General features: G+C 35.1%; 1 protein-coding gene and 2 long non-coding RNA genes across 5 annotated transcripts in view; 1 reads left to right on the forward strand and 2 right to left on the reverse strand.

The window, feature by feature from the left end:
- LOC309475687 overlaps positions 1–20,992 on the reverse strand; it is a 49,487-nt gene extending 28,495 nt beyond the window's left edge. The window contains exon 1 of the long non-coding RNA XR_014197761.1: positions 20,435–20,992. This is a non-coding gene — a long non-coding RNA (uncharacterized lncRNA). The remainder of the gene's footprint in view (positions 1–20,434) is intronic.
- On the reverse strand, positions 14,370–16,008 carry LOC309475720. The gene is made up of 3 exons (XR_014197810.1): positions 15,928–16,008; positions 15,021–15,053; positions 14,370–14,499 (listed from the first exon to the last, which is right to left on the reverse strand). It is a non-coding gene; the product is annotated as an uncharacterized lncRNA (long non-coding RNA).
- A 1,228-nt stretch (positions 20,993–22,220) lies between the features above and the next one.
- On the forward strand, positions 22,221–27,844 carry LOC309475656 (SLAM family member 9-like). Of its 3 annotated transcripts, none has more exons than XM_082138559.1 (4): positions 22,221–22,527; positions 22,694–23,017; positions 23,214–23,519; positions 26,940–27,844. In XM_082138559.1, the coding sequence occupies exons 1-4, from the start codon at positions 22,485–22,487 to the stop codon at positions 27,083–27,085; spliced, it is 819 nt and encodes a 272-aa protein (XP_081994685.1). In that variant the 5' UTR covers positions 22,221–22,484; the 3' UTR covers positions 27,086–27,844. The 3 variants fall into 3 exon arrangements, with proteins under 3 accessions (XP_081994685.1, XP_081994683.1, XP_081994684.1); XM_082138557.1 differs by lacking the exon at positions 26,940–27,844 and adding an exon at positions 24,784–25,206 and having other exon boundaries at positions 22,246–22,527; XM_082138558.1 differs by lacking the exons at positions 22,221–22,527; positions 22,694–23,017; positions 23,214–23,519 and adding exons at positions 24,958–25,686; positions 26,002–26,346; positions 26,494–26,790.
- The last annotated feature ends 39 nt before the right edge of the window (positions 27,845–27,883 follow it).

Genomic DNA, 27,883 nt, shown 5'->3' on the forward strand with positions numbered 1-27,883 from the left:
GCAATAAACATCAGAATGTAATTCACCAAAAGGCTATTCTTCGACGATCAATAAGAGAATCAAACGCAACATTCTCAGCGTAAAAACCGATATCCTTATTCTCAATTTCAAAAGCTGTAGGCTATCTCGCCGATTCGCCCGCAAATGGAAGTCACGTGTGTCTGTTCCTCACTTGTGAGTTTGCATGTGGGCTTGCGGTTCAAGTGGTCACTGTTTACAAGCCGACATGCACACTTAAAATGAATGGAAATCACTGAGCGGAAACCTGTACCGTGCCCTATTTGAACAGTTCTCACCTCGCCTATGTGCTGTTAGGCTACTTTGTTTACTTTGTTGTCAATGGTTGGATAAATCCATCTCACCGCTCGCTTATTCTGCATCTTGGTCCTCCCTCTCTCCCTCCCTGGTAGTTTTACCCTCGGAATTTCTTGAATGGGCAATAAACAACACTGTAGTGTCTCACAGCCACACTCGAATCAACCAAATCAGCACTTCCAAATAACATTCACAGATCTTTCACACTTGGTCTCTTTAACTGTTCTAAGAAACACTGCATAAGAAACACTGCATCACTCACGCTGTTCACTTTAAATGAATTAACAACAAAACAGGTTATACAACTTTAAACCTCCAATAGTCAAGCTACAAAACTACTTACCGAGCGAGAGGCACAGAAATAAGCAAGAAAACGTGTCCATTTTCATCTAATCAAGCAAGGGAATAAACCACCGTGCAGCTTTCCTTTCAGTGAGCGCGACTGATGTCAGTGATTGTGCCTGGGTGTCTCTGAGAAAGGGAGGTGGAGCTATACAGTACATGCCGGCGTATGATGACTAATGAGTATGCAGGTATTTTTGGAGCAAAACTGAACGCCTGTGACAGTGGAATTTGTAGTTGTAGAGAATAGCATCAGTAAATTTGAAGTCACAAAGAGAAATGTTTTAAGAGTTGCAAACTTGTAGACTTTTTTTTATCTTCCACAAACATAACACAACAGTTTCACCTGCTCAAATTCTTCATTGCAGGCGCACAAATCCTATTCTACAAATCACAAATTAAGAAACTCGTACGCTCACAGTTGCTGCAGTGAATATGGTGCAAAACGCATTTTAGGGGGAGAGCAGGGGCGAAAGTACCATTTTTCTGAAAAACATAATTATATTATATATAATATAATTATATATAAATGTATAGGCTATATATATCATATCCTGGTGTGATTGTTCTTAAATTCTTGTTCATTTAAATAAGCCACATAATTTAAGACCAAACACAAGCATGAATGTGTTGCTTTAATACATAGGCCTACGTACAATTTGGATTAAACAAAATTTTATGGACAAAAGTGGATAAATTACATTTGATACAAATAGGTTAGCCTATTGTAAATGAGAGAAAAAAAACACTTAACATGTTTGAAATGAGCCCGCCTCGCGATTGTTATGTATGTCGCTCACCTTACGTGCGTATTATTTATATACGCCATATAATATAGGCTATATATATATAATAAGGTGGCCCTTATTTTTCAAGTTTTGATTTATAATTGTCTGACCCCCTCAAGTTGTTCCAATACATGAAAAAATAATTCAGATTCAGGCAAAATATGAGCTCATTTGAACAATATAGAGGTGGCTCGATGACGTTGACATTTTGTATAATCAGTTATGCTCAATTTGTGATAATTACCACTTGCATAATTTTATCTAAACTATTTAAATTACATACTTGCTTATTTAATGGCAATTCTGAATTTACACCTATTTTGCACAAAATATATTCTATGCATTTCTTGCAGAAGCATAAATTGTGTTAACGACGGGCTAACGAAGCCACTTTCACAGAAATGCGTGGTTGTAACTGAACTATTGACTTTGAACTGTGCAAACTTAATCCAGGCAAAGTAGCGTTTTACGACAGACTAACTGTAAAATAATTTTTTGCAGCTTAGATCATTTCTATGAGGTGTCCAGAACAACATACTAAGTCCTAAGAAATCCTAGTTGAGGAAATATGTAAAATTCTCACCAATCCGAGATGTGTGCCAATAAGGCCAGACAACAATACACCCCAGTGGGGCTATTTTTTCCTTTACTCCTGTCAAAATTAAACTTTACACAATGAAAGAACCCACGAAAAGGTTTTTATTTTTTATTTTTATTTTTTATTAGAAGTTTCTTTGAAAATTTATTTTAATATGCAAATGAGCTATACACTAATCGAATATGCCCAAAATACACCCAAATAGGCTTCATTTTTTCCTTTACTCCTCCCACAATAAAACGTTACATAGTAAAAGTATACATGAAACGTAACTTTTTTTGTATTACAAGTTTCTTTTGAAATGAATTTGAATATGCACATGAGTGCCACACTTATTGAATATGTCCTAATTTGCATATAGGCAGAAACACCATTCATATGTATGACAAATACATTGACCCGATCTTCATCCAATCATCCTGCTGCCAATGGGTGATGGCAATGCTGCTTTTAGACTGGACTCTAACCTGAAAACTGCCTGGCTTGGTAGTACCTGCCAGGGGTATACTATAACCCCCACTGGTATAGTCTTCAGGGTCGGTAACAACAGGTAACAACAACATGGGGAGGTTTCTTTTTTTTTTTCTTTTTTTTTTTAACTAACCTAGATATTGCTGTTGCTAGCTTCTCATAACACTGCAAAGCTACTTTACAAACGGTGGAAGTCTGATGTGTGGCCCGCCTGGTCTGAAATACTTGCTAACAACAAAAAGAGAAGCAGTTTTGGTGTCTGGCAAAATTATTTTAAAGAGCTGGAATGTCTGGAAAGTGTGTCTATCCGGTTTTTCATCTGTCTTCTGTGTGAGAGTGAATCGTTTAGTTGGTAAGAATGACTTCTGCCTGTAATCTCGTAATCTTACCAACAATACCAATCATTTGTAAATCTACCAGCCCAAAATTTAATCTCACCACGTTAATGACTAAGATGGCTATTCTGACTTTCTTCTGATGTTATCTGTGGGGGAATGTCATTAGGTAAGGCTTGTTCGCAAAAAAAAAAAAAAAAAAAAAAAAAATTTGAAAGCAACTGGAGGCAAGATTGTGCAATCAATTCTTAAGGTCAATATAAGTCTTTTTGTGGCAAGTGACCCAGGTAAGTGTGGCAAGTGACTTCAAATGTATTGTGTTTATGCATAGGTTAACTTACTGAATGGACATGAATGTGTTAGTTATTTGGCCCCTGTTTTTTCTACTTGTGACTTTATGGTTTCTTGGCCATAAGTCAATTAGGCCTAGTGTTGAGCTCATTTGCATATTTAAAATAGATTTTTTCAAAGAAACTTGTAAAACAAAAATGTTACTTTTCATGTATACTTTCACTGTGTAAAGTTTCATTGTGGTAGAAGTAAAGGAAAAAAATAAGCCTATTTGGGTGTATTTTGGGTAGCCTATATATTTTAGAGAATTTCTCTGACAGGTCTGTATTGTAAAGAGCACATTAGGGCTTTCCAGAAATCCCAAATGTGTGAAGATTTAGCCATGAAAACTCCCACTCCTTTTGGTCTTTAAAAATTACTGACATTGATTGAATTATCAAATTTAGCACTGGAAATATTTGAATATTTTGTAACTATCATTAAAATGTGAAAATTTCTAATTGTTTGTCATAAATCAACATCTCAGGAAAATGTAAGTGGTTTTTAAATCAGGATATGACTTTCTGTTCCAAAATTTCATACATTGACATTACATCGATGTCATGCATGTCCACTGTGATGTTTATCAGGCATTTGGGGAGACACCACAAGTGATTATATGGAAAGAAAATATACAGTATATCAATATTCCTGAACATTTAGACATTCATGAAATATTAGACATTCTCATGAAAATCTTTGCCAACTATTACTCTCATTATTACACTTCTATTTTCATTTAATTTTGCCCCAAACACACATGTAAATTAGATTCAGTGCATAGATCCATTGTAATGGGACTACACATTTATGGCCATTTTACCCTAATAATGCATAAAGTAAAATAGCATATCAAATCATTCTGTTATATATTTCATAACATCAAGAATCATCATTATAAAGTTCGGTTAAAGAAAATCCTGAAACCTAAAAAAAATATTGGTGAATGTCTGAAAATAAATCTATTGTTTTTGCTAGGCCTACATGCATGTTTTTTTTTTGTTTTTTGTTTTTTATGAACATTTTGTCAGTAATTACTCACCCTCATGTTGCTCCTTTTCTGGCCGGCAGATTAAATGACCAAGCAGCCTTTGAAGGAGTGAGCCAGCTCTCAGATTTCATCAAAAATATCTTAATTTGTGTTCCGAGGATGAGCAAAAGTCTTACAGGGTTGGAACAACATGAGGGTGAGTAGCCTAATGACTGACAGAATTTTCATTTTTGGGTGAACTATCCCTTTTCATTTCTTTTTGACTGAAGAAAGACAGTGGATGACTCTTGGATGACGTGGGGGTGAGTAAATTATCAGGACATTTTAATTCTGAAGTGAACAAATCCTTTAAATAGCCTATATATGTGAAGCACTTTGTCTTTAATAATATGAGATTTTGGATGAATGGCATAAAAAAGCACTTACTGTCTCATAGTACTAGTCAGAAACTGTCTCCATACTAGCCATCCATAACTGTCCACACCAGTTAAAACAAATATGTCTTGTTCACCTCCAATTGTCAAAGTAGCAAGACGTTAATCACACATAAGCACTCTTTGTGGTCATATTGACATCTTGCCAAGACTAGTGTTGTTAGAAGACCGAGGGCTTCCTGTTTTAGCTGCTTCCTGTCACTGTTCCCTGCCACAAGTTCCAAACCCACACCCTTGATTCAACAAGTCTTGATTGCATTAACTTGCTTGAGAATGCCATCATTCATTTCTGTATATTGCCTATACAGAAGCACATGCTGGTAATGACATGGAGATATGAAAAGAGACCGTGTTGATCTATTCTGTCCTTCCCCCCACCCCTTTTTTTACCGGTTGTGAGATTACAATACGGTCATATTATTTGTATTAAAAGTTGTATTGATCACCAAAATTTCGGTACACTATAAAAAGAACTGTAAAATTTACGGTTAAAAAAACAAACAGCTGTGGTTGCAAGAAGTCCTATAAAAATGCTGAAAGCAATATTTTCGGTTTTACTGATTTAACTTCAATTTGGTAGGAATAAGAAACATTTGAATTTGCTATATTAATACGATTGTAGTATATAATTTAACAACGTGAATGACGGCTACATTCGTATAGAGTTTGCGTGTGTCTCCACAGTTACAAATAAAGCCACAAGGAGCGAACTTGTCAGTCATCTTGATGGATGATGCGGAGGAAACGCCTGTTTCAAGCTGAGAAAGTAAATGCTAATATATAAAAGTGTCACTGTCATTCACACAAACACAAAACACCATTGTAACATGACACATTATTGCACTAAAAATAAACATGAATTTAACAATATTAGATGTAACATGTATAACGGCTAAGAAAAGAAATAAGACAAAACCTATTTAGCTCAACGAAAATAGGGTGAATGCAGGTAAAGTGGGCCACTTTTTGTTAAACGTTTAATTAAGATAGGCCTACATATAGGTTTTTTATTTTCTTTATTGCTATTGTTAACTTTAAGTTACAGCTATAATATTTAAATTTGAATACAGTTGATACAATCAACATTTCTTTTATTTAGTATATTTTTACGCATTTTGCTTTATGATGATTCTTGAGGCCTAGTGAATGTAGAGATTGAACATAGTTTCAACTCCCCTCTTTTTTACCCCAAGGGCCATTTTGAATTCAAGACCTGTAGGCCAAGAAATGTGGACATCAGGTGTCTTCTGATTGTCACATCTTTAGTACAATGGGGGAAGTTGCCATTTTCTGATTGGTCAGTTGGAACTTCTCACAGTTGGGTTACAGTCACATGGTCAAGGAAGGGATAAAAGAATATTGTAACAGTTGCTCTGTCTCTTTAATTCTCTGTCTCTTTCTCGGGGCACTCTTTCTTTCTTTCTCTCTCTCTCTCTCTCTCAGACAGGGTGAAAAATTATAATATTTTACAATATTGTGATTTTATGGTGCACAAAAACTGTACTTACTTCATAAGTGTACTTATGTAACATATAAAAAAAAGTATGCCATGACCCTTTTAAGTCAAAATATCTTGTGACAGTTCCTAGCTTCACCTGCTCTTGACTCATTTGCTTTCTTTCTGTGCTCCTCATCTTCATGGCTGAGTAAATGGACCAGATATTTCACAATATTTATACCTTAAGTCTGCAAAACTTCTTGAAATATTTAGTCATAATACCCTGTGTGGCCCATTCCTGCCTGTTCTCTTGACCTGCTATTTCATTCTCTTTCACCCACTCTTTGTTTCTTGATCTTCATTGCTGATTAACCATTATGCTAATAATTGTTATACTACAATGTCAACTTTCAGTATAGCCTATGAAACTACTCGCATATTTTACCCAGACCGTATATATATAGTCTATATATATATATATATATATATATATATATGTATATATATATATATATATATATATATATATATATATATATATATATAGCCTATTTATATACTATGAAAGAGTGGTTAAAAACTACCAAAAATATAGTTTTAAAAGTGATTAAATATTAAAGTATTAAAAACTAAAAAAATATGATTGATCAGGTCTTTTAGATATATATTTTTTTATGAACAACCATCTTCAAAGCAATAAAATAATTTTATTTGAATCACGAGGTTCAATAATTTCACTTGAAATTACTTAACTTAAATATACAAGCTTTATAAAAATGATCATTCTAGAAAAAAAATTCAGATGGCACTTAGAGGCTTTTGCATCTGAACTCTTCATATATATATATATATATATATATATATATATATATATATATTCTTAATTGTTCCAAATGACTGTTCTTAGCAACCCTCTCCATCACACCAAGCAAGGCAATGCTTCCAATCCGGACGAGGTAGCTAATTTACCCAGACCGCAGTTTTTCATTAAAACTAAAATACTAGAAACATAATATATGTGACGTGAAATATTTTTATAAGCTACTCCAAATTAGATTTGCGTCTGAAAATACGCTCAAGTGCGCCCACGCTGTTTTCTGAAGGAATTTACAGATCTCACGATCTCATGGAAGTGCGTAGCCTATCTATAGCACGAATTTTATTTCTCGTGCCATTTATACGCCAAAAATAGTTTTTGCGTGCAATGATACACACTGTAAAACCCTTGGGTAGAATTAGGGATGTGGAGTGCGTGCGTGCGTGCGTGCGTGCGTATTACACGCCATCTAACGTAATTCTTAGAAAAATAAAATCTCGATTGGATTTAGCAACCCATTCTGAATTAAACAAATAATTTTGAATCTAGTCACCTTCACTATCCTACTCAATAACAGTCATTTTATTAAGGACATTATTACTTAGGCCTACTGTTAAAAATGTTCATTAGGTGTCGCTTTTTTTGTCAAAGATAACAAAGATGACGAAATATGAATCATGACAATAATTCGTTTTTTCCCAAACAAACTGATAAAAAAATATGACGAAAAAAAAAAGAGAGAGAGATTGTCCCGCGTATCTATTTTATGGTCAGATGGCGAATTTTCACAGACAGTGATGACGTGTTTCGTAATCGTATCAAATATTCTCTCTATTTTTTTAGGCCAGCAGTGAATGAACCAATTCTGCCACTATCTTTTAAAGAAATGCTGTGCTCACCATCATTTATGTTCTGTTTATTCTTCATAACACTGACAGAAATGATTGGAAGAATGGAGAGCAGCATATAAAATGTTCTTTTTATTTGATGTAAATGTTTTTGGGGGAAGATTGTTCAATACTAGTCCTGAATGTGTTAGAAGGAGTAGTTTTTCACATTTACACTAAAAGTAATGTGTTAAGATTGTTATTACATAGATTTGTTGTGGAGAAAAGTCTTTGTTCATCAATTATGCACAGAGTAAATGCTCAGCTGCAAAAACATGTTCTGAAACTCTGATTCTATTGTATCCTATTAAAACGACTTTCACTTTACGGATAAGGCACGGATAGACCATCACTCCTGTTTGCTGAGAAAGGGGACAACACGATATTTACATATAGGCTAATCCTCTAAAACCACTATGCACGAATGAGCATGTGCAGTGTGAAATCGGCATATCGGCGAAACCGTTATGTATCTTTATAATTCGTTTAGATTTCTATTTGTAAGCATGTTGAAAGTTGTTTTACATATTTTCAACCACTGAATATTCAACCCGATCACACTAAATGCGTCTTTATAGTGTTTATCGTGCAATGTATCATCATATAATTATTTTAAAAAAGTTATGCGAGGCCTTTATTAAATGAAAAGCAGATAATAATAATAAAATGTTAATAGAACATTTAATACATTCTGGTGATCTAAATAAATAAAATGGCACCAGTAGCCTACTTGAAGGCCTACTTCAAGGTATTTTAATGCTCGTGTCATGTTTTATTTGCTTTTACTTGTATGTGTTTCCCTATCATTCGCCTGAGGCTGAAGTGATTCAAATTCAATATAATTGTATTTGCATAAGTGATTTCAATAACAAACATTCATCTGAGGCTAAAACTAAAATGTGTTTGTGTTATCAGCCTGCAGAAATGAAAATGCAGATCATAAGAAAATCGGATATAACAGGTGTTTCATTTCATTGCTGGCGGGTTTATTTTTGTGTAAACGTCACACCGTGAAATTATGCCTTGAGAAATATTTAAAATAGATCTATTTGAAATGTCACTGACTTCATATTTTCAAAAAACATTTTTCATCAGGCAATTCACAAAATACCAGCACATGCTCCACAAGCAAAGAATAAACGTGTAATAAACACTTCAATGCATTTTATTAAAAATGTGTTACCTTCCACAATGAAAAGCAACAACATTTTTGGTTAAATCCTGATTAAATCGTGATAAAATCCTTGAAAGGAAAATATCTCAGGGAGAGTAAGCCACCCGCCAGACTGTATAACTGTGCACAACATAGTGAAACAAATCTAATTCACAGTATGTGTCAACGTATGCAAGTAGGCTAAAGCTGACATCATACACAATCACGCTTGTATGTGTATCTTGACAAATGATAAGGAAGTTTTGTGCCTACAACCGCACCCTTAATTATTTTAACGTAAGGCTTGAAGCAGTTGTCATTTATTTCTGTATTGCCTGTATAGACAGATTCACGAGAAATGAAGAGATAACTGCACATATTGCAATTAAGGTCGAATTATTTGCATTTAAAGTTGTATTCAAGCGCACCATAATTATAATCAATCAACTTGTATGATCACCCAACACGATCTCACGGGAAAACGTACAAATTCTACGAGGTGGCTAATTCGTATGAATTCATACGACCTCACTCGTACGAATTAGTAGCCTACGATTTTTGCACAATCGTACATATTTTACGAATTGGCCAATTCGTATGTATGAATTCATACGAATGACCTACCCCTGACCCCGCCCCTAAACCTACCCATCACGTGGGTTTAGACAAATATACAAATTCGTACGAGTGAGGTCGTACGAATTCGTACGAATTAGCCATCTTTTTATCATTCGTACGAATTCGCACCCACTCATAAATGCAATTTTGTAGTTTGTATCTCTCTCTCTCTCTCTCTCTCTCTCTCTCTGTACAATCATGGTTTCACAAAGCAGAAAGAAAAAAGTAAAGGATCAGGGAATGATGTAAACGTGATTAATTGAATGATGAAAAACATTTAGGCCTACCATATAAAGTAGCCTAATGTCTTTGTAACTAAAGCACATTTTAATCAAAACTAAAATTGCTATGTATATAATAATAAAAATAAGTACAGAGGCAACACATTCGTGAGTTATTAACCATAATAATAAATATAATTATAAAATAGCCTACTATAAAACAATACGTGAAGTCTAAAAACCCGTTCACACCAAGAAACATCACGACACAAGATATCGCTGGTATCACTTGGTATGAGAGCAACATAGGCTAGTTAAAAAAAAAAAAAAATATATATATATATATATTTTCACAGTTAAAAAGACTGATAGCTCTGCAAAGAAAATGTATCTGGTAAAACTAACAAACACAATTAACAGCTGAATGTAATTCACCAAAAGGTTATTCTTACCTTTGACGATCAACAAGATAATCAAACGCAACATTCTCTACGTATTAATGAAAACTGATATCCTCTCAATATTATCAATTTCAAAACCTGTGTCTCTCGCCGACGCGCCCGCAAAAGGGAAACAAAAGCTGCAAAGTGTTATCCTGACTGTCATGCGGTTACAACCAAAAGCACAAGCACACTCTCAGTACAAACTGAAATCACTGACCCCCCCGGCAAACCTGTTCTGGAGTTGTGTGTTTCCCGCCCTATTGTTTCCCACTTCGTCCTTGAGCTTATTCTGCATCTTGGTCCTCACTCTCAGGGAGAGTAACACACAGTGTCCCACAGTCACACTCGAATCAACCAAATCAGCACTTCCAAAATGACAGTCACAGATCTCACACTTGGTCTCTTTAACTATCTCAAACGTGTGTGTTATAAGAAACACTGCATCACTCACGCTGTCCACTTTAAATGAATTAAGGATGTGGGGTGATGCGGTTTAAATGCGAAACAACAAGTAGCCTATGCTATAACAACTTTAAACCTCCAATGATCAAGCTACAAAACGACTTACCGAACGAGATGCACAGAAATAAGTAAGACAACGTGTCCATTTTCATCTCATCAAGCAAGGGAATAAACTATCCGTGCAGCTTTCCAGCGTGACTGCCTGTGCTCAGTGTCCTAGCTTGAGATCATGTTGCAAAGACAGGGAGGGCGCGTCATCATATCTCTCTTTCTTTCTAGCCTCCTGGTGACTAATGAGCCAGCTGCGCGCTTCTGAAAGGTCATGTGTGTTTGTATGTGTGTGTGTGTGTGTGTGTGTGTGTGTGTGTGTGTGTGTGTGTGTGTGTGAGAGAGAGAGAGAGAGAGAGAGAGAGAGAGAGAGAGAGAGAGAGAGAGAGAGAGAGAGAGAGATTTATGTCGCTCACCTTGTGTGCGTAATAGTTATACGCCATATAGCCTACTAATATTATCTATAAACTTGTAAATTAAAGATAACTGGTGAACTTGTTTTTTAATAAGTATTGGACTCCTCAAATAATTCTGTTTTTGCCTGAGGAGGAAGTAAGTCAAGGTTTGGTAAATCTAGACGAGCCACTTGCCACCACTTGCTGCCACAAGCCACCATCCAGGGATTTTAAATGGGCCATTATTCACTTGTATGGACACGCTTGGCATTACATATTTTGAGAAGAGTGGTTGATTGTTTTTAATGGATTAAAAACGATTGAATTTTTTAAAACATCCGTGAATAGAATCAGCAACTTCTCTTTATTAGTTATCGGACGAATTCAATTAGGCCTATGTTTCGATTTCTTTTTGACGTTTCTGGAGAACATTTTCGTGGTCCAACAGATTTATTATGTTAGCCTAGAAAACTTTTCAATTCAAAAAACAAATTAATCAGGATATGATTTACAGAGACCAGAAAAGGTTGCTAGATACCATTTCAGGAGATGTTTTGTAAAGAGTTTTCTTGATTTGAACTGTTTAGAAGAGTTTAGGCTATTAGTATTTTAATGATTTTTCGGATTTTTGTACTGTAGAAGGGAAAATATTAGCCTGATATAATTGCGTTGTGAAAGTTATTCATCATTGCAATTTAAGTATTAATAAAGAGACAGTATGAAGGAAGAAATTGAATAAACCCCATTGTAAGTGACAAATGTCCTTTTTGTTTGGAACGAGAGACAATATTTAATTGTTTTTAAGGCCGATGTATGAAATACTTTCAGTATTTATTTTACAAAAAATATACATTTTGTATATATACAGATTTTTTTTCAAGAAACGTTAAAATATCATATTAATTTAATATAGGACAACCAAAACATGCCCTTTATATTACCAGGAGAAATAAGGATAAGTAGATGTTGTATTAGTTTTAATTAATATGGTAAAATCAAGAATTCTTGCTGATTTTTTAGTTTCCAAAAACTAGTAGCCTATGATTAAATTCAGTGGTGTTGTGGTGTTCCGTTGTTGATGAAGAAATTGTTTTGTAATTTATTTCATGTTAATGTTTTATTAATACATTAATAATTAATGATTAATACAGTCATTTTAGTAATTTTAACAAATGAAATAGGCCTCATTAATAATTAATTAACGTACAGTGATGTAAATGTTTTAAGAACAAAAAAGTGATTATAAAAATGAAATCTCTCTCTCTTTGCCACACACACACACACACACACACATGTGTTTTGGCCCAGTTTAAGTCAAGTCACCTTTATTTATATAGCGCTTTTTACAATACAGATTGTTTTTATTTTATTTGTTTATTTAAAAGGGGCAATGCACATCAATTGACATTTTTAGTTTACACTCAAAATGTAAATGCGCCAGAGCAGAAAAGCTCATTTTCATCTGTAGTCCCTTGGCAGGTCAACACATCATCATATTACATTAATAAATAAAAAATAATACATAGAAAAAATAGAAAACAAGTTAAGAAAGAAAAAAGAAGGTAAAAGAGAAAGGAACAACAACAAAAAAAATGAGTAGGCTACAATACAAAGAAGGGCATAGCCTACCTAAGATAAGGTAGGTTATTTGTCATGAAATGATTGTCACCTCACCTCGGCTGCGGTCTCTGAATGCATGTTGTGTCCAGTGCCAAAAATTGTAGATTACACAAAGGGATAGGCTAGTTGTTTAAATATGAGTTAGGTTCATAGGTTCACCACGCGGTCATATTTGAATTATTACATTATCTTGTGTCCTCCAAATAGCAGCATATTTTAGGTTTCGTCTGGACAGACAAGCACTGATCTGCCACTTAACATCATATTGAGCAAATCCCAACACAAATCCCAACGGATATCATCATTGTTTTATGTATTTATTTTGTCATGACTCATTTATTCATGAAACAGCATCATAAAGAGAAAAGTATCACTTCATCGATGATTAAAGTAAATCAGATAGCTTTGGTAGCCGACTTATGCCGCGTTCCAGGCCACCTGTAACCCGTGTTTTTCCAACGCGTAACTAGCGGGGAGTACATCGATCTAGTAGGCTACGGGTTCACGGGTGGGAAGTCACGGGTTTGACTGCCGTTCCAGTGCACTTTCACGGGTATAAGGTTGGAAAAACACGGGTTACAGGTTGCCTGGAACGCGGCGTTACTGCTGAAAAACTTGTTCTCTCCCGAGAGACCTGTGTGTGTGTGTGTGTGTGTGTGTGTGTGTAGGTGAGGTAAAGGCGGAAAGAAGGCATTGTGAGGCAAGGGAGGGGAGACTCAAAAGATTTAAATTATTTTAAGTATTTACAATACACAGCATATTTTTTTTAATGATATTTAAAAAACCTATGGGGCATGTTGTCACATTTCACTTCCATTCTTTCTGGGTAAATCAAGAAAAAAGAATAGCCTACACTGTATGTAACAAAACCACATATGTGACCCTGGATCACAAAACCAGTTTTATGTTGCACGGGTACATTTGTGGCAATAGCCAACAGTATTGTATGGGTCAAAATTATAGATTTTTCTTCTATGCCAAAAATCATTAGGATATTAAGTAAAGATCATGTTCCATGAAGATACCCAGCAAGCAATTTTGCGTCTAATAGAGACGTCTAATAGCCGTCAAAACACAGCCCAGACGTCTAGGCTAAAACGAGGCTAATTTTGGGCTGTCAGTGAAAATCTAATAGACGTCTAAACATAGCCCAAGAATAGACAGCTATTGAATGACTACATATATCCGTCTAATAGACGTCTAACCATAGCCCAAGAAAAGACAATTAGACAGCTATTGAATGACTATATATATACGTCTAATAGACGTCTAACCATAGCCCAAGAATAGACTAGTCATCAATTAGACAGCTATTAAACGACTACATATATACGTCTAATAGACAGGCAATATGGGTCTAGGCTAAAACAAGGCTGATTTTGGGCTGTCAGTGAAAATCTAATAGACGTCTAACCATAGCCCAAGAATAGACTAGTCATCAATTACACTACATATACATGTAATAGACAACAAAATGAGGCATAAGGATTCTTTTCACTCAAATATAACAGGTTCTCATAAATGAAAATCCATCCAAAATAACTGAATATAAAGAATTTATTTAGAACAATTATATTAACAACTTAGACAACATTCAAACATAAAAATGAACAAATAAAAAATTGGGAAAATATATAAAACAACTTAAGATACAAATTTTTTTAAGAATGAATTTTTAGCTTTATATCCATAACCACCACCCCCTGCTCTCCCTGGTGCTTGTTTAAAATGACCAGAAATTGCATTTTTTATTTCCCATTCAGTCGCCGAAGGAAAGTTGGTAATCACTGCGTCTGCCAAATGAGAAAAAGAAAAAAATTATTGCTCAAGAAAAGCATTGTTGACAATCATTTTTAACTAATTACAGTCATTCACTTTTGCTTGGATGCACACTAGAGCTGGCCAATATGGAGTTACGGAATATAGATTGAGACAATATAATTTATATATCAATATAGACAATTTATATCAATATTATTAATGTCAATAATTGAAAATGTTCGCCTGCATAATGGTGATGCACTAATTATATATACACACATATATATATACACACACATACATTATATATATATATATATATATATATGATGACTGACAAGAACAGTTTGACCTAAAAATATCAAAATTGAAACTACTGCAGAAACAAAGACACCTACATCTTGGATGCCCTTAAGGTAAGCTAAAACATACCAAAATTTAATTTCAAAGTGAACTATCCCTATAAATCATTCTTTATCACTCATATAACTCTAATGAACATAAAAAGATACTTATAGGGGTAGTTCACTTACAAAAAAAAAAAATTACTCACTTTCACTTGGTTCCAAACCTGTATGGCTTTCTTCTGTTGAACACACACAAAAAATATATATATTTTGAAGAATGTTGGTAACAAGACATGTAATGGTAGTCATTGACAAGTGTTCTGTAAATTCAATTGCTGTACTTTGTTGACTGATTGCTGGATAATTTGCAATAAACAGTGTCTTTAAATCAAATAAAGTGGATTACATCACTCCAGTTCTGAGGTTTTTACACTGGCTATCTGTCTGTCAAAGAATTCATGTCAAAATACTACAGCTGGTTATTAAATTAATTAACGTTTTAAGGCCAAAGTAAATTTCTAATCTTCTGATGCATTATGAACCATCCAGAGCAGACCTCTCAGGTCATCTGGGACAGTAGCCAGCTACTTTTATATCCCCAGTCAAAACAAAACATGGAGAAGCAGCATTCAGTTTTTATGCACCATATATCTGAAACAAATTCACTGAAAACTGAATGTATGCTGCATCTTTTAATTATTTTAAATCAAGTTTAAAGACTTTACTGTTTGCCACTACCTTTTATTAATTGGAAAGGATTTTTTTATTTTATATAATTTCTTTGCATGTTGCTGTTAAGTTTTATGTAAAGTACTTTGAAAATTTGCATTAAATCAAAAACTATTATTTCTTACTCTAATCTAAAAACAAAAATATATTGGTATCTTTAATAATAATAAAAAATAGTAATGATAAGTTTCATGCTTACCACCTTGAATTTAGATACATTTTAGATTAAGGGCACACAGTTGCAATAACACATGCAGGTAACGTTAACTTGTTGGAGAAAAATAGTACTCTGCAATGGTAATGTTAAAATGTCACGGTTTCTACACATTATAACAACTAACTAATTTAAATAATGAACATAACAAAAATAACACGCATACTTACAAGATCAAAGTAGAAATTTGCAGGTTTTCAGAGTGTCGCTCGCCCGTTGCTCTCCGACAGCTGCCTCGTGTAAAATAAAACTGAAAATGGCGGAAATGTTTATAGCGAGATCTGGCTAAAGTAGTCCCAGTAGTCATGTCTCAGTAGCGTTTCGATTGTGCCATCTAGCGGTTGAGAAATGCAATTGCATTTGATTTAATTTGAAATGATAGATTGTGTATGAATGTTATGTTTATGTGTGACAGCAAACATTAAGCTGTGTGAGCGAAAACATTTTTAAGACTAATATTCTTATACTATATCGCTGGCCTGAATCAGGGCTATAGCCAAGCCGTACGTAGACCAGATTGCCTTGATTTCGCCAGGTGGGCTAAATCAGACCGCATATAGCCCGTCCAATTCGGAGCTAAATCGTGACTACAGATCGACCATGTAGTGAAATGACACATTGAACCTTGTAGATATCATTACCAATGTGAACATGATGGAATATCAACCATTTCATGCACTGCCTGGCAAAAAACTACAATTAATCAATTTTGACTAAAAGTGGGCTACAATAGCCGGGTCTGAATACGAGCTAAATCGTGGCTACGCACAGCCTATAACATGTAGCCTAAAATAAAGTAAGCCAAACAACTTGTAATCACGGTAGACTTTGCTTACATGATGGAATATCATACATCTCACAAGTTATTTTGGAAAAAAATACATTTATCCAGATTAAATGTTATTTGGGCTAAAAGTGGGTTACGCATAGCCAGGTCTGAATACGAGCTAAATCGTGGCTACGCACAGCCTACACATATAACATGTAAAATAAAGCAAACCAAACAACTTGTAATCACAGTTGACTTTGCTTACATGATGGAATATCATACATCTCACAAGTTATTTTGGAAAAAAATACATTTATCCAGCCTAAATGTTATTTGGGCTAAAAGTGGGTTACACATAGCCGGACTATATCGGGTCTATATTTAACCTAGACGTTGAAATGACGGCTATTGCTTGCTGGGTATGTTGTAAATTTCCCACCTTAAATATGTAAAACATTTATTTTTGTGAATGGATGCAGCACTATTGCCAATAGAAAGGGACAACTTTAAAGGCGATTTTCTTAATATTTCGATTTTTCTGTACCCTCAAATTCCAGATTTTCAAATAGTTGTATCTCGGCCAAATATTCTCATAAACTATAATGAGAAAAGAAACAGGGGACTGTGCCTGAAAGGGTTAATATGCTTCCACTTTCCTTCCCTTTCCCGGGTAACTGCAGGTTATACCACCCATGTCCATATTTGCATGTTTTGTTTTGGAGTGCTCATGTTACTTGGCTATTACCATTTTACATCTACAAATGTTTTCTACTTCTGCAAGATCATCCAAAGGTAACGGCTGAAATTGGTGCAACCAGTTCACTTTATGGTCCATTAACTTTCAGTCTTTCTAATTGTCATATAATCACATTCAAGTTGAAACAAAGTTTCCCTCATTTTTGAAACAGAAATTAATCCCCATCCCCATTGTGTAATGAGATGCATGAATCATGAATTCTTTCTTTATAGTAAGCAACTAACAAGCTAACGTTTATAAACCTGTACACTCTCCATGGCAACAAAAATGAACGACTCAGCTCTATCAATTATTTCAAAATAACCATATCATTTAAAACACTAGTCCAGAGATAAAGTCTTTTGGATATATACATATATATCGCTATATATCGCTAACTCCAACAAATTAATATCCAAACTCCATAAACTTATATTAAATAATGATGCAACTAGTTTAATACCCTTGACCAAATAGGAAAAAGATTTAGCTTTCTCCCTCAACACTGACCTCTGGAGTCTGGAAGGAAATCTAACAATAGGCTACATTGTAAAAAATGATATGATCAATAATTTAAACTGGAAATCCCCAAAATATACACATATCAATCACTGGATCATAGGGATGGGGGGAAAAAATCTTTGAAGCTTTTCTCTGATTGTTTCGGGAAAATATTCAAAGCATTAGGAGTGTTGATAACAGCGCCATCTTGTGGCAAGTTGAGTACAAATAAAAGCCTGACAAAGCTAAATGTGTTCCGTTTAATTATTACATAATTACATTAATCCCAAAATTATGAACTATTGGAGAGTGATTTGCATCATGCATCAGATGGTTAAAATGAGTTATAATCTAAGGTCAATGTCTTCAATCAAAACAAACAAAAAACTTGTAGCATGTATAGTGTGGTCACATACTGGGAGCTGAGAGCTGTTTGGGCAAAACAAAGCTTAGCTTTGTTTATTTTTTAGTATGTACCGCCACCTAGCTGTGGAGATTAATAACCCACAACTTAACATTTATTATGCCTTTTCACAAATTAAAACACCCATTTACACAATATCACTGTGTAAAAAAAAAAAAAAAGCTATAATAAATAAATAAATAAATAAATAAAACTTTCCTCTCTTCACCAAACATTACACAAGATACCAGCACTTGTTCCAAAAAAATAAATAAATAATAATTTCGTCAAATTAATACAGTAGCACATTGTGTCCGGATTTTTGTAGAGTGTACCCTAGTACCTTTTCAATAGTAGGCCTATATTGCAAATATACTTACAAAATGTTTTACTATCTTTTAAATATATTAAAAGTAGGCTATATTAGCATCATGCTTTTACCAATTTATTTTTACATTACAACTTTTTACACACTTTAAATAATTGTATGCTACTTCAGTATATTTGAAAAATATATATTTGAAAAAATATATACTTGAAGTGAAAATTCAGTTAATTTTTTTTAAAAACTGTATTTATTTGCATTGTATTATATATTTTAGGTATATTTTAACTGTGTGCTGGAAATTATCATTGTAACAATGCATTGAAAGTATACTTTCAAAATACATTAAAGTATACAATTGAATTTTGTACAAAGTATAGCTAAGTATTATTTGTTTATTAATGTGCATTTGTTATTGAAGACAAACTGTGCAGTTTGTAGTATTTGGAATAAGCCAAAGGTATTACTGAGCATATACTTTTTTACTAAAATATATAATAAACCGGTATATTGCTTTACTGGTATGTTTGTAATGTACTTGTAACACAAATAAAGTACACTTTAATATCACTAATCAAGCATGTAATTAGTCCCTAAACAGGCAAGTATACTAAGTATACTTGAAGTTGTTCCAATTTAGCTCACAAAAGTACACTAAAAACACTTATAGTTGTGCTTTACTACAATTTAATTACAACTAAAATATACTTTGTACAAAATTAGTTGTTTCAAAATAGCACACTTCAAGTTAACTAATCATTAACACTGAAGTATACTAAATTAGTCTGCCTTTTTCGAGATGGCCCTCACTGCAAAACACGAAATCCAGGGGGAGGAGTTGGATCCAGATCCAACTCCTCCCACCTTACATATACCTAAACCTACCCATCTCCACCCCCTGATCCCTAAACCCACCCCTAAACCTACCAATCTCCACCCCTTAGATGTGGATCCAACCTCGCCCCCTGGATCTTGTGGACCGCATTGAGGTGCTACTGCCTTTTTCCCCACCAGGGTATCCCCTAAGAAAACAGTAGGCTATTACCTGGAATTACACCATACCTGGTTTGTTGAATTATTGTTCTGGTTTTGCTCATGATAGATATGATATCTGATATGATCTATGGAGGAAGTTTGCAGGAAGCTTACATTCCTGTTTGCGTGTACTGCCATTTTAAACGCCAACCCCGTTTAGGCATTTACTGCGGTTCATTTACTGGAATTTTTGTGACTGGCCAAACCCGTTTAAGTAGGCTATTCAAACGGACATCTTGTGTGAACAAAAAGTTGTTTGCTTTTTTGTTGATGTCAGATGAGGTTTATAACAGCACATACACTCACAACCTTAGTCAGATTCAAAATAATCATAAAAGTGCGCTAATCATAAAAGTAATGCGTTACTTTTGTGTTACTTTTTACAAAGGAAATGCAAATTCACGCCTGTACAGTAAAGGCCACTGTTTAGCCTTTCTGGATTGAAGAAGAAAAGGATGCAAGGGAAGAAAGTTCAACACTTTGTTGAAATGAACACTTACTATTTAAAAATGAAACAGAAATGTGATGTTTATCATAAGTCATTATTGTGAAGTGAATCATGAAGGTCAGCAGCAAAGGCATTTGGAAAGTAATTTGAGTCAGTTTTGACCTCTACCTTTTTGAGCACACTCTCTGAACCTATTTTTTTTTTTTTACAAAGCTGTCACTGGGAATGCCCTTTCAAAGGGTACACCTTTGTACCTAAACAGTTAATATTAGTACAAGGTATATATTGGTACCAAAGGTGTACATATTCGTTTTTTTTTTTTTAAAGAGTGCATATTGAGCTACAACTTGGATCAAGACTCAGAGGCAAGCAGAAAACACAGCAACAAACGCATGACATATACTTTCCACACTAGTCTACTCATAAAGAAATGTGTTACTTTTTTGAAAAAGTGACTAACCTGATATCCAGAGCGCTGTTGCAGTTTACGTGATCCCATTCTCTCTTGTGTTGCTTGTGTACGGAACTGGTTCCTGCTTCACCTGCGTGACTAATGACAGTTTAACTGGGAGTGTGTGTTGAGAGGAATGTTGCCTAGCTGCCGTAGTGAAAACAACGCTTCGGTTAGGGGAGAGCGGGGTATGTTGTCACACTTTTCCCACTGTCTAACATTTACTGAGCACTAGACATCAAAATGGTATAAATGTCATACCAAATGAAAGAAGGAAGTCTTGGGCACATATTTTGTATTCATAACATCTTCATATCTTATCTCATTACGGAGTTGTAGACAATTGAATAGCGAGTGAGCACTTGTGACAATTTGCCCCATCGGCGGGTAAGTTGGGTAAGTTGTCACACTAGATTATCTAAAAATAAGAACACAACTACTTAATTGTGAATATTGATTTTAATTTTTAAACTCAAACCAGAACTGGAAATATAAACATCCGTGCCTGGAGAATCTGGAAAAACCAAGATTCTATCCAAATAATGCACATTTCAATTAAGTGGCAAGACCACTTTGAACTTTAAACTCAAACGTTCTATGGCTTGCACATAGATCCTGATAACTGAATGGAATGCTGCAGATCACTTGCTTAACTTAACATGTTTAACCTCTGAACAAAACAGATGCCCTGTATCTGACTAATCGGACTCATCTCCAGAGTCACAATTCTGGCAGGGCAGGGCAGGGTTGGGGCTTGGGGCTGGGGCCTGGCAGGGCAGGGTTGGGGCTTGGGGTTGGGGCTTGGGGTTGGGGCTTGGGGTTGGGGCTTGGGGTTGGGGCTTGGGGTTGGGGCTTGGGGTTGGGGCTTGGGGTTGGGGCTTGGGGCTGGGGCCTGGCAGGGCAGGGTTGGGGGTTGGGGCTTGGAGCTTGGGGCTTGGGGCTGGGGCCTGGCAAATCAGAGTTGGTGCTGGAGCCTGGCAGCGCAGGGTTCTGAATGGGGCGATCTGTGACATAGGATGCTGCAAACTCGGTTTCCATAAATACATCTCTGTTGTAAGGTTGAACCCCAGCCACCCTAAAGCCAGCCTGGATGTTTAAGGGGGTTGCAGCCAGAGGATAGGCAATTGCCACAATCCCAGGAATGTAATTTCGAACCATCTTCCTTCCTTTCCTTCCTTCCTTCCTTTCTTTCCTTCCTTAATTCCTGACTTTCCTTCCTTCAAACACCTTATTGCAATTAGAAATAAATTACAATATCACAATTGATCATGTTTTTTGAGCATGTTGTATGTGTTTATTTGTACAGGGGCAAGTTGTCACATGTGACGACTTGCCCCAAAGTCATTGAGACAACTTGCCCCATACTGACATGTGTGCTAATGTTGGCTAAATCTCAAGTTTAGCTCAACATATCACTTTAGCTAAAGTATCAAAAGACACGTTACTGTCTCCTCTATTTTGTGCAAAATAATCATTAAAAAAATTCATACCTAACAAAGTTGTATTGCATAAAATGTAAAGTGCAATTTTTTTTACTTTTTAAGCAGAAAAATAAGAAAATTGTGCTAACCTCAGATTACAGTTTAACTGGTGTGCATTTTGAGAGACCAAACAATGACACTGGCATATTTTAATATCAGTACAAACTGCTTTTAGTTAAAACATATCAAACATATATTTTAGTCTGAGACTAGACTTAAGCCTAGTCTGTGAAACCGGGGGCTAGTGTTTTCTTTATGACAATAGTTTTTCCTGTAACTGTCTGTAGGTTCTTTGAATACTGTGGAAACGCCTGAGCCGTAATAAGGAAACAGTTGTGCAAGTAGTCCATATGAGAAAGAAATAATAATAAAAAACACACACATGTAGTGACAGATACACAGTGAGAGTTTCTGAAATATTAAGACGATGATGAAGAATATTGAACTTCGTCTTGAGAGCGAGACCAGTTGGCTTTTGATTTAGTAAACTAGAATTAGGAAATAACTGCCCACTTTAATGAGGAAGTTGCTCTTCTGCGTCTGAAGAGACTCTCGGCTGGACATTTGTTTCTGTCACGATGTCTTCTCATCTGTGTGTTCTGATCCTGTTTGTTCTGAGCGGTGAGAAACTCTTAACACTTTTAATCAGCAAATGTGGAGCATTTATTTAAACACAAATGCAATAAAATGCATGTTTTAAGTTTTAGAAGTGCATGATTAAACTCCAGGAAATGAGATTATTTTATGTCTCTGTCTTATAATATTTGTATTTGTATGCGTTCTTCAGCTGTGTTTGGCACCGATACGGATGAAATGAAGTCAGTGACTGAGGGAGATTCTGTTACTCTACACACTGATTTAACTAAAGTCTTGAAAATGCATCAGATACGGTGGATGTTTGGACCTCGTGAGACTTGCATTGCTGAAATATACAATCAGAACATCAATATGTTTAAGAGTAATGAGACATTTGGAGACAGACTCCAGATAGACAATCAAACTGGATCTCTGACCATCAGAAACATCAGAACTGAACACTCTGGACTTTATGAAGTACAGATTCACATATTCAGAGGGATCTTCCTCAAAAGATTCAATGTTACTCTCTATGGTAAGTAAATCTCTTAGAACCATTGATTTTCCAAGTAACACACATTGTCTTAATATCTTGTAACATTTATTCTGGAAAATATTGATGTGTTTAAAATTATGAACATTCTTTAGAAATATATTTTATTAGTAATTGGTAGTCCTAAAATAATATATATATATATATATATATTTTTTTCTTTTTCTTGTGTTTCCAGCTCCTCTTCCCATTCCCGTCATCACCGGTAACTCTTCAAACTGTTCATCTTCATCATCATCATCATCATCAGTGTCCAGATGTTCACTGGTGTGTTCAGTGTTGAATGTGAGTGATGTGACTCTCTCCTGGTACAAAGGAATCAGTGTATTGTCCAGCATCAGTGTGTCTGATCTCAGCATCAGTCTCTCTCTACCTCTGGAGGTGGAATATCAGGATAACAACACTTACAGCTGTGTGATCTACAATCCCATCAGAAACCAGACCACACATCTGGATATCAGTCAACTCTGTCACACATGTGCAGGTACTTTAATATATACCAGGGCAATTTCCAGGCAATGATGCTGTCACCCCCCTTTTTGAGAATGTACATTAAAATGCACTATTCAAGCTTAAATGGTTGTAATTCAAGAATGCTTTGGAGTATAGACCTAAGTTTGGTCTTGTTTTAAAGGGAAAAAATAGCAGATTATTGCTGAAGTGAAAGCACTATATAATTTATAGCAAAATATAATTTATTTAATATTTTTCTTTTATATAAAATATATATTTTACAAAATATGTTTTACAAAAAAATTACTATACAATGAAAGCCATATATCTAACCAAGTTGTGTTCCAAATTTGAAGTTGATATCACAAAAATTGAAGTTCCCATGAGATTTTGTTTAGGCGTATTACCAAAAATAGCCACCGGGTGTCATTGAATTCCATTGAATTTAACTGTATGCATTCTACCATAACAAATTAATAAATTTCTGTCCAAATATCACTTCTGTCACAAAATATGGAACCTTGAGACTCAGACCTTTCTGACAATATGTGTTTTGTCAAGATTAGAAAATATTTTTATCATAATTTATGAATCATAATGATGCCCAAAAGGGGAGGAGCCTGATAAAATAATTTAGAGTACCGTTTCTATGGTAACACAATGTCAAATTTCAAAACAGTTTTCACAGGATGAATTCTGAGATCGTAAGCTTTCAAATGATACCTAATTTATGATAACTACTAAAATATGTAATGTAATAAAAAAAGGCGATGAAAAAATATAATATAATATTTTAGAGGATAATATATATGTTATACTTTTTAGAAGATAATATTATTTTATATTTTTTTATTGACAAATACTAGATTAAATGTTTTATGATGAACTTTTAGCATGAAAACCAAAGTTTCAATTATTAAAAGTGTGTGCGTCGACTTTTTGTGACAAACGCCAGAACTCCTGTTATGATGTCGATTTTTTGAGGTGCACTCTTGTCATAAATTCATCTATTACTGTTCCTGCATAAATTGTGACAAAAAACAATGCTGAAATATCCATTAAGGAGTCTTAGACCTTTCCAACAATATATAGTTGATTAAATTAGGATTTAATTGTAATATAGTGACGTAAACGTAGACGTCCCGTATACGGGACGGTGACAGTTAAGGGGTAAAAAGCACATAAATATTACATAGCCTAATATATTTTACTTCCTTTTTGCCTTTGGTGAGATTATGACCTTTTGTGAGGTATTAAGCGCACTAATGGTTGAGTGTTTTTCTTTTTCTTCTCAGACTCTGTCCAGTGTTGCAGTTTTACTGAAGCTGTGATCCGATTGGTCCTCTCTGTTCTGGTGGGCGTGGCTACTGTTGCGGTATTGGTTGATCATTTCAGATCCATGAAAGTTGAACAGAAGATGAGTAAAAACAGTCTCAGACAGGAGAGTCAATCACCATCAGTTCCTCAATGATTAATCCTAGATTCTCCCATGTGGTCACTAGATGGCGAAGTTAAGCAACCCTTACCAATGATACACTGTGAGTCCATGCTTTGCATATCAGTGTGAATTTGCATATCATATCAATTCAATTTAAAATACTTCTATGTACATTAAAGCAATGGTTTGATTTTTTCATGTTGTATTGAGAAATGTATATTGCTAATTTCTTATTCTCTATTAAAGCATATTTTCCGTCTCATTGTGGTTTTAATGATTTTTTTTTTTTTAAATTTGGAAATAATGCAAAATACAGAATGTTGTAATTCATTTCATATAATGTTTTTAACTTTCGGTATTTAAAAAAGTCAGTTTACATATGCCTACAAACCGTAACATAACAAGTAAACGTTCCACCTTGGTCCAGAATCACCCTGTTTCTGGGACTAGTAGGCCTATGTCACAAAAGCTATTTGAAGTACAACTATCACTGCAACTAGCATAAGAACAATTGAAGATACAGATTCAACTGCAGCTATAACCCAATCGAAACCTCCATCTATACACAAAGTAAATCTCTAGCAGATATTAAGACTGCCCATGTTTCAGTTCATGATCAATTCTGACTCATAACCAGAAATGAGGTCATCAGACATCGTCTGAATCTTCCTGTGCTCAGCTTTGAAGAGATCGAACACACAGTAACACTCGATCTCCAGCAGCATGAGGAGTTTCATTTTTCTCGTCCTCTGTTTACAAGGTAATCTACTTTCACTTACACTGCCTTTACTTTTTACATTATAAACACACATAAAGATTCTTGCTTTTAGACTATTTTTATTTTTTTATTAAGCTACATTAGGCCTATTGTCTCAATACAACAAAGTATAAGGTTTTTTTGTAAAAATACTTACTTTAAAAATACAGCAATATTTTAATAATAAAAGCTGACAGATTAACTTGTAATGAAGGTAGTGGAAACTCAGAAAGAATAAGCCACTTCCTGCTGAACTGGTGGCCATTTCCTGTTTTTCACCTATTGATCTGAAGGTTTATCTGTATTTTATCTATTCAGTTATTTCAGGTGTGTTTTCTGATACAGAAGAAGTGAAGTCAGTATCAGTGATTGAGGGAGATTCTGTCACTCTACAGAATGATGTTACTGATATGCTGAATGACGATCACATACTGTGGATGTTCGGACTGCAAGGCTTTCTCATTGTTGAAATGGATAGAAAGACCAATGACATTGTATTACATGATGGTGCTGATGGGAGATTCAGAGACAGACTCCAGATGGACAATCAAACTGGATCTCTGACCATCAGAAACATCAGAACTGAACACACTGGACTTTATAAACTACAGATCATCAGGAGCATTGGGATCTCATACAAGAGATTCAATGTTACTGTCTATGGTGAGTAATAATGTGATTGTGACTTTTTTAAACATAATTTTACTACTGAATCTGTAAATTAATTTAATGAAATATAGTTGTTCACAGGATCCAACTCTGTCCACTGAAAAACTGCCTTTGTCTTTCTGTATTATCCCTTTTGTTTAGCTTCCCTGCCCAGTCCTGTCATTTTAAGTGACAATCTGCAAATTGCATCTTCATCATCATCTAGTCAGAATTGTTCACTGGTGTGTTCAGTGTTGAATGTGAGTGATGTGACTCTCTCCTGGTACAAAGGAATCAGTGTATTGTCCAGCATCAGTGTGTCTGATCTCAGCATCAGTCTCTCTCTACCTCTGGAGGTGGAATATCAGGATAACAACACTTACAGCTGTGTGATCTACAATCCCATCAGCAACCAGACCACACATCTGGATATCAGTGAACACTGTCAGATGTCTTCAGGTCAGTCAGTGTCTGAGAAAAGTACACAAATATCTCCTATTGTTCTGATTAATTGACATCTGACTGTCAGTGCTTTGGTGTTTATGCAAGTTCCACCAAGCTTGTATTTTAGTCACTTTGTGAAGTTTTTTATGCTTGTCTTCCATTAGACCCTGAACACTGTTGTGGGTTCACTGAAGCTGTGATCCGATTGGTCATCTCAGCGGTGGTGGGTGTGGCTACTGTTGCTTTTCTGGTTTATGACATCAGATCTAGAACAGGACAGCAGAGAACAGACTTGACCATGAGTCTCTAAACAAGTAGAGACTGTCTCTCTCATTCTGGAATGGTTTATTTTTATCTTTTCCCCTGAAAATGTGAACTAAGAAAATGTTTTTTGTTTGTTTGTTTTTTGCACAGACCATGTATATATCTCACTCTTAATTTCTCACTCTCAGAAGTCACATTTTAACTAAAGGATCAAACTAATTCTAAATTGCAACGACTTTAAATACAGGATGTTTCCCCTCAGTTTGATTCATCTTTGTAATCTGATATATCTGGGTTAATCAACAATCATTATGATGTTGGTTATTATTTTGGTAAATAAAACCAAATAAACACATGAGTGCTGTTACTCAATTACTAGCCTTTTCCCTGTTTTTATGACCTGATCCATATCAGTGTCCCGCACTTCTTTGGGGCATTCGTGGCCTAATAATTAGAGAGAAGACTTGTTATCTGAAGATTGCAGGTTTGATTCTCAATAGCAGCAGGAAATGACTGAGGTTAAATGCCCTATATAACCTCCCGTGTGCTACAGCAGAAACGGCTGCCAAATGCTCTGGGTGTGTGTCCATGGTTTGCAGTGTGTGTTAACTATCCTAATGATCTATGTGCACTAACTTGGATGGGTTAAATGCATAGGAAAAACTTGTATGGGTTACCATACTTGGCCTTTACATGTCACTTTCACTTTTCACACATCGACCACTAGATGTCTCTCACACCCCATCAGCTTTGATGGCGACCTGTCTGCACACATGACTTAATGTAAAGTACATGCACAATTGTTAATGCCAGGGGCGATTCTAGGATTTTCATTTTAGGGGGG

This window comes from Leuciscus leuciscus (genome assembly GCF_965113295.1).
Source record: "Leuciscus leuciscus genome assembly, chromosome: 15".
In the NCBI taxonomy this organism is placed as follows: Eukaryota; Metazoa; Chordata; class Actinopteri; order Cypriniformes; family Leuciscidae; genus Leuciscus; species Leuciscus leuciscus.

Bases quoted from the DNA above. Each gene is read 5' to 3' on its own strand.
- LOC309475656 (XM_082138557.1), top strand. From the start codon at position 22,485: ATGTCTTCTCATCTGTGTGTTCTGATCCTGTTTGTTCTGAGCG. The intron at 23,018-23,213 runs GTAAGTAAATCT...TTGTGTTTCCAG, and splicing joins ATTCAATGTTACTCTCTATG to CTCCTCTTCCCATTCCCGTC. The intron at 23,520-24,783 runs GTACTTTAATAT...TTTTCTTCTCAG, and splicing joins ACTCTGTCACACATGTGCAG to ACTCTGTCCAGTGTTGCAGT.